The 7,958-nt window shown below is 37.6% G+C and overlaps 2 protein-coding genes across 2 annotated transcripts; one reads left to right on the top strand and one right to left on the bottom strand.

Moving 5' to 3' along the window:
- The first annotated feature begins 663 nt into the window (after window positions 1-663).
- Window positions 664-5,663, top strand: LOC127101973 (putative multidrug resistance protein). The gene is made up of 7 exons (XM_051039399.1): window positions 664-1,082; window positions 1,215-1,269; window positions 1,377-1,564; window positions 1,679-2,136; window positions 2,351-2,891; window positions 3,012-4,972; window positions 5,093-5,663. Exons 1-7 carry the CDS (start codon window positions 903-905, stop codon window positions 5,463-5,465), a joined length of 3,756 nt encoding a protein of 1,251 aa, XP_050895356.1. The 5' UTR covers window positions 664-902; the 3' UTR covers window positions 5,466-5,663.
- Window positions 5,664-5,846: 183 nt separating this feature from the next.
- Window positions 5,847-6,957, bottom strand: LOC127101974 (protein NDR1). The gene has a single exon (XM_051039400.1). It carries the CDS (start codon window positions 6,605-6,607, stop codon window positions 5,948-5,950), a length of 660 nt encoding a protein of 219 aa, XP_050895357.1. The 5' UTR covers window positions 6,608-6,957; the 3' UTR covers window positions 5,847-5,947.
- Between the last annotated feature and the right edge of the window lie 1,001 nt (window positions 6,958-7,958).

The following is a 7,958-nucleotide window of genomic DNA, read 5'->3' as shown; positions in this document are numbered from 1 at the left end:
ATAAATATATATCACAAATTAAAAAATATGAATTAAGATTAGGTGATTTTAGAGAGAAAAATATATGATAAGTATTTTAAGGTGTTAAATATAAAATAAAATAACAAAAGTGGAAGAAAAATAATTAAATGAAAAAGAGTAATATACAAGTGAGATGAAGAGAAAGTCAAAGGTAACAATCCCTACCCAAAAACATACGACTTGGAAAAATATAGGAAGGACGGCAGCATATTTTTTGTTTCAAGAATATATTCCTTCGTTACAAATGGCACACAAGTAGAGACAGTTGGATCACCCTAGAACAAAGTACATACTATTTTCATATTTGTTTATCTATATAACATATAATATTTGATTGAATAATTGATAATATCTTTGTAGCTTTTTGGCTAGAATGACAGCAAAAACAAATAAAATACCAAATTGCATCTCTTATGTCACACTGTCCCTACATAACAATGCAAAGGTAGAAAGACACTTCCAACAAACATGCCTAAGAAACATCGAATCATTGCCTTATTAGCTTGTCAAGACCAAGTCTAATTGGTTACACATCTCATCATCTAAGACAATAACAGGTGAATGATTCTTTGCAACTAAGACAGATTAGTTAAAAAGTGACCAAATGGAATCATATGCCGGGCTAAGTAACTAGGAAGAACATAACCACGATTACAAACAAATTAAGACAGCATATTATGTCACCCAAACATAGTTCAAGTTTGAACATTAGTATATATATATACCAAGAACGGCTTTGTTTGTAATAAGACAATAGTAAGAGTCACATGTTGGCTGCTAAATTTTCTATTTGTTTAACAGTATCTAACTGAGTTTATATAAAGTCTTTCTAAGCTGATAAAGCTTAGTGAATCTTTTTTTTAAAAAGGTATCTCTCAAAAATGGGGAGCAATAGTTTGTTTCGTTACGCAGATGGATTCGATAAGTTGTTGATGTTCTTTGGGACTCTTGGAAGCCTTGGAGATGGCTTGCAGAATCCTCTCATGATGTACATTCTTAGTGATGTGATTAATGCTTATGGCGACAAGAATAGCCGTTTAACACAGCATGACGTGAACATGGTGAGTTTGTTCGATAAAGTTACTACTCTTCTGTTATAGGCTATTACATGAGCAATTTGAGTTTGAAATGTTCTGTTTGTTTCTGTAGTACTAAGCAGTTTTTGAGATATCGTTTTACTTCGCTTTTTTCAGTATGCATTGAAACTATTATGTGTTGCACTTGGAGTTGGATTTTCGGCTTTTATTGGTAAGCTTCACGTTTCATAGCTCTGCTTTAGGTATCTTCCTAGCATTAGAAAAAATAAAGCTAACTACTTTTCTTGCTTGATACCGATTCGATAATGGTTACTACAGAAGGATTATGTTGGAATAGAACAGCAGAGAGACAGGCTTCAAGAATGAGAATGGAATACCTAAAATCAGTCTTAAGACAAGAAGTTGGTTTCTTTGACACGCAAACTGCCGGTTCTTCAACAACATACCAAGTTGTCTCACTCATCTCCTCAGATGCAAACATAGTCCAATCTGCCTTGTGCGAGAAGGTTTGTCCGCAGTTACCCATTTTCTTCTAAACAGAATGGTTTCAAATTCTGAATTAGTAAAATTCTTAATCTTTATCATGCTTTATTAATTTCTTAATTTTTTTCTGAATGTAGATACCAGACTGCATGACTTACCTGTCGACATTCTTTTTCTGTCATATCTTCGCGTTTGTACTTTCATGGAGACTAGCATTGGCAGCCATACCACTGTCTGTCATGTTCATTGTTCCGGCACTTGCGTTCGGGAAGATGATGCTGGATGTCACAATGAAAATGATAGAGTCTTACGGTGTTGCTGGTGGGATTGCTGAGCAAGCAATTTCTTCAATAAGAACTGTTTTCTCATATGTTGGGGAGAATCAAACACTAAAAAGATTTAGCACTGCCCTTCAAAAAACTATGGAACTTGGAATAAAACAAGGTTTTGCAAAGGGGTTGATGTTAGGAAGTATGGGAATTATTTATGTAAGTTGGGGTTTTCAAGCTTGGGTTGGAACATTTTTGATATCTGAAAAAGGAGAAAAAGGTGGCCATGTTTTTGTAGCAGGCTTCAACATCCTAATGGGAGGACTGTAAGTGATTTTATCATTACTTATACTCTAGTTTTATAGTCACTACTTTTTTATATTCATGTTAATACTCGTATGTTTAACTTTGAACCTAAACAATCTTCGGTCAGATTTTATTTATCTCTCGGCCGAACTCTGAATCACAAGAGCTCCATTCCTCTGAGAACCGGAGGGTTAGGACAAAAAGTAATATGTTTAACTTTGATGAATTTTTCAGGAGCATTTTAAGTGCACTTCCAAATTTAACAGCCATCATGGAGGCAACTTCTGCGGTCACTCGCATTTACGAAATGGTTGATAGGGTGCCGACTATAGATTCTGAAGAGAAGAAAGGAAAGGCTTTATCACATGTGAAAGGAGAAATTGAGTTTAAAGACATATACTTCTGTTATCCATCTCGGCCAGATTCACCAGTTTTGCAAGAATTCAATCTCGTTATTCCAGCAGGCAAGAGGATAGGTCTTGTTGGGGGTAGTGGTTCGGGAAAATCTACTATCATTGCATTGCTTGAAAGGTTTTATGACCCTGTAGAAGGAGAAATATTGTTGGATGGTCACAAGATTAACAGACTTCAGTTAAAATGGTTGAGATCTAATCTCGGTCTAGTGAATCAAGAGCCAGTTCTTTTTGCCACATCCATAAAAGAGAATATATTGTTCGGAAAAGAAGGTGCTTCGATGGAAAGTGTGATAACTGCAGCTAAAGCAGCAAATGCACATGATTTCATTGTCAAATTACCAGATGGATATGAAACTCAAGTAAGTTGAAAAAAAGAAGACTGCTATCTAAACTTGTTTTTATTCGAGGCAATTTTCTAAATAGCATGAAGTTTGGAATTTTTTTCCATCATAACATTTAAAGGTTTGATTTTCCTATAGGTTGGACAGTTTGGATTTCAACTATCTGGTGGACAGAAGCAGCGAATCGCCATAGCTAGAGCTTTACTTAGGGATCCAAAGGTTCTGTTGCTTGATGAAGCAACAAGTGCACTGGATTCTCAATCGGAAAGAGTGGTACAAGCAGCAATTGATCAAGCTTCAAAAGGAAGGACAACAATCATCATTGCTCACCGCCTGTCTACAATAAGAACAGCCGACACTATTGCTGTGCTTCAAGCAGGGAGAGTTATTGAATCGGGTAGTCATAATGAGCTCATGGAAATAAACGACGGACAAGGCGGAGAGTATGCTCGTATGGTAGAGTTGCAACAAGTAACAACTCAGAATGATGAGTCCAGGCATTCCAATTCTCAAATAGAAGGAAAGAGCTCTCACAGGATGAGCGTTCCTCAAAGTCCAGGAGTAAGTTTCAAATCAAGCACACCAGGTACTCCAATGTTGTATCCCTTCAGCCAGGGATTTTCCATCGGCACGCCTTACTCGTATTCCATCCAATATGACCATGATGATGATAGCTTTGAAGATGACTTGAAGAGACCAAACCATCCAGCTCCATCAACGTTGCGTTTGCTGAAAATGAATGCCCCCGAGTGGGGAAGAGGAGTGTTAGGAATATTGGGAGCAATAGGCTCAGGAGCAGTACAACCTGTAAATGCATACTGTGTTGGATTACTCATATCAGTTTATTTTGAACCTGATACCTCTAAGATGAAGTCGAAAGCTAGAGTCCTAGCTCTCGTTTTCTTAGGAATTGGTGTTTTTAACTTCTTCACTAGTATTCTCCAACACTACAATTTTGCTGTCATGGGAGAGAGGTTGACGAAAAGAATCCGAGAGAAAATACTTGAAAAATTGATGAGTTTTGAGATAGGATGGTTTGATCATGAAGACAATACAAGTGCAGCCATTTGCGCGAGACTAGCCTCTGAAGCCAACTTGGTCCGTTCTCTTGTTGGCGACCGGATGTCTCTTCTGGCTCAAGCAGTCTTTGGATCCGTCTTTGCCTACACTGTAGGACTTGTTCTCACATGGAGGCTTTCACTTGTGATGATTGCAGTGCAGCCATTAGTCATTGGAAGCTTCTACTCAAGAAGTGTTCTGATGAAGACGATGGCGGAAAAAACTCGCAAAGCGCAAAGGGAAGGAAGCCAACTTGCAAGTGAAGCTGTTATAAACCATCGAACCATAACTGCTTTCAGTTCTCAGAAAAGAATGTTAGCCCTCTTCAAATCTACAATGACAGGACCTAAACAGGAGAGTATTAGACAGTCATGGATTTCAGGCTTTGGTCTTTTCACCTCACAATTTTTCAACACTGGATCAACAGCATTGGCATATTGGTATGGTGGGAGACTCCTGATACAAGGCCTCATAGAACCGACGCATCTCTTCCAAGCATTTTTAATATTGCTCTTTACTGCATACATCATTGCAGAAGCTGGTAGCATGACTTCTGACATATCTAAAGGAAGCAACGCAGTTGGATCGGTTTTCGCCATCCTAGACAGGAAAAGTGAGATTGATCCTGAAACCTTATGGGGGTCAGATAAAAAAAGAAAGATTAGAGGCAGGGTGGAGCTTAAAAGTGTATTCTTTGCATATCCGTCTAGACCCGATCAAATGGTATTCCAGGGCCTGAATCTCAAAGTTGAGGCTGGAAAAACGGTAGCCCTTGTAGGCCACAGTGGTTGTGGTAAATCCACTATCATTGGTCTGATTGAAAGGTTTTATGATCCTATCAAGGGAATGGTTTGCATAGATGAACAAGACATCAAGTCCTATAATTTGAGAATGTTAAGGTCTCATATCGCTTTGGTGAGTCAAGAACCAACCCTCTTTAGTGGAACCATTCGAGAAAACATCGCCTATGGAAAAGAAAACGCAACTGAATCTGAGATACGAAGGGCTGCTACTGTTGCTAATGCTCACGAATTCATAAGGTATAAACTCTTCATTCAATGACTTCTATTTTCTTAAACTATTACCAGTGTCTACTTGTCACTATCACTATTGTGTTTGTTAGCGGTTCATCCTATTAAAATTGGTGTTTGTTTTTGCAGTGGAATGAATGAAGGGTATGAAACAAACTGTGGAGAAAGAGGAGTTCAGCTATCAGGAGGACAGAAACAAAGAATAGCTTTAGCCAGAGCTATATTAAAGAATCCAGCAATTCTTCTTCTGGATGAAGCTACAAGTGCACTTGACAGTGTGTCAGAGATTTTGGTCCAAGAAGCACTTGAGAAAATAATGGTTGGAAGAACATGTATAGCAGTGGCACATAGGCTGTCTACAATACAGAAATCAAACTCCATTGTTGTGATTAAGAATGGGAAAGTTGTGGAACAAGGTTCACATAATGATTTGATTTCACTTGGAAGAAATGGAGCTTATTATTCTCTTGTTAAACTTCAAGGTGGTAGCTCCCCTAGGTGAATCCAACTAGAACTAAGTGTAAAATATTATAGACTTTGTTTTTGGTTTTCTTGCTTGCTTAATAATCTACATGTAATCATAATATTTAGGATTGCATTATGAGATTCAAGTCTATATATATCTAGAATGTTTGAGTTTTCATGCGATGTTTAAAGCAACTTAGAACCGTCTGCAAACCCTAAATATTATTTGGTTAGATTTGAATCCTGATTTTCACGGAATAGCTATGTAGCACCGACACCTCAGAAAAAAGTGTGTTTGTGTCTGAAACCGACACCGACACTTTTGATTATGTTTAATTTATTATTTATTAAAATTATTATCTGTATCGACGTGTAAGTGTCGGTGTCATGTTTCATGTGTCCTGATTAGAACCATTCATTATTAATTGAAATCATTATTCGGGTAATTTCAATCACTTTGTTAAAATACATTGAAAAATAAAATAATTTAAAAAAATATAAAAATAAAAATTAAGCAAATTAGTAAGTCAAGTAAAAGCATAGAGAAACTAAAAATGTAGAAAGAGCAATCCAGCGGTTACGAACCGGGGCAGCTTCGGACCCGACCCGAGGCGGAGTATTACCGAGCCTGATTCCTTTGGGGTCCACTTTCTCCCCGGTGCTAACATTAACTTCCACATTTGCCCCTCCAGACAAACGGTGTCGTTTGGTATAGAAAAGCATAATCTTATAGTTAACGCGCGTGGCGAAATCGACGCGTAAGAAGACGCTTCCGTTCACCGTGCGGTTGACTCCACCGCCATGTGCTTCAGCGGAGCTCCATTTCTCGGTGGTCCTACCATGTCCTTGGTAGAAAGGTTCGAGAGTGGTGTTAGCGAGTGGGCGCGTGGTGTTGGCGTCGAGGAAGAGGCTGAATGTAAGACGAACGGTGTCGTATAGGACACCTTTGTCTTTGTTTGTGTTGGTGACTTTGAGGTTGAAGATAATGGTGTTGTTGTTTTTGGAGTGTTTGTGGTTTGAAGTGATGGTTTTGTTGAGAGAGGGAAGGTAGAGTGATTGGATGAAGCATTTGGGTTGTTGAGTTCGGAGTGTGAGCCAGAGGAAGATGATTATGAGGCCTGTGCTGGTGATGAAGCTTGTGCAGCACGTGCAGAGGTTGGCGCTGCGTTCCCCCGCCATCTATGGTGGCTGGTTAGTGGCGGTGAATTGTGGATACTTGAAGAAGAAAGTGAAGAATTTATTTATTTGCTTTATTGTTTTGCTGATTGGTTTGGGTTTCTTTTGTGATGGTTTTGGAATATGTAATGTGTCATTTACAAGTTTTTTCATGCTTTTCTTTTCTTTTTTTTGTGTAAGTTAATCTGTATTGCACGTGTATTTTGATTTAAAAAATAATGATAATGATTAGAGGAAATGAAATGAAACTAGTTGCTGGTGGGTCAGTATCAATATTCGGTTGCGGAATAGTGTTGTAATACGGTGGATACACAACAATTTGATGGTGCTGGAGTTGTGCAATAAAGAGATGGGAGCCAAGCGATGGTGACACCGGCTTATAACTCTACTAATAATCTTTATTCATTTTTTAGTGAGAGAACGCCGTAAAAATATTTAGAAATTGGATGGTTCAATAGTAAGAAAAACGTTGGATGGTTCAATAGTAAGGAAAACGTTTAGGTATATGAAGAAGATTAACTACAGTTTAAGAAATGCATAAAAAAAATAATGATAAAAAGCGCGTGATCGGATCCTCTTGAAATTTACAAAATTTGACATTTGAGAGAAAATTACCATATGGTAGGCATAAAATGAATGTGGGTAGCGCGTGATGATTCTATCTAGTTTAAGACTATGTGGCACCCTATGTTTTATTGTGTTCTTTTACCCTTCGCTATGTTTTGTTGACTCTAGCTATGGGTGCACAACCTTTCTTGTATGTGTGATCCATAATTTTCACATTATTTAGTTAATAGTGCTATAATTATGAAATGTGATTATAAATTTCAAATATTTGATCTTGATGGGCTTTTGATTAAGTTTAGAATTTCGGTGATCATGATAGATTCAATAGATTTGAGAAAGATACGGTTGACTCAAGTTCGAATCTGGTTGTACTTGCTTGGACCTACCGCTATACGGGGCTATTGGTTAACCCTAAAATCGATTGTATATCTATTTCAATTGACATTTTAATTGTTTTTATGTTTAAATCCCTGCATTCATTGCATTATCGATCAATTAACCTCAATACATGAGATGATACAACTAGTAATGTGATGTACGTGAAAAATGTCAGCATTGAGCAGAAGACTACTTATTACAACTTTTGTTTGTGCAAATGAACTACTTAGTATCCATACGATCATTGTCAATCATCTAATGGTGCTTCTAACTCCATAGTTACCACACCAAATATGTTATTTGGTTACTAACTATTTAGAAGATGAGCACATTCCCAAGTAGCTTTAATGCTCACAACTCTCATGGAACAACTAATGTCGTACTTTATTTTATGCTCGCATAGATTATG

Source organism: Lathyrus oleraceus, chromosome 7, assembly GCF_024323335.1.
Source record: "Lathyrus oleraceus cultivar Zhongwan6 chromosome 7, CAAS_Psat_ZW6_1.0, whole genome shotgun sequence".
NCBI classification, from domain to species: Eukaryota; Viridiplantae; Streptophyta; class Magnoliopsida; order Fabales; family Fabaceae; genus Lathyrus; species Lathyrus oleraceus.
Note: the sequence above shows the minus strand (reverse complement) of the source record. Positions and strands in the feature narration are given on the sequence as shown.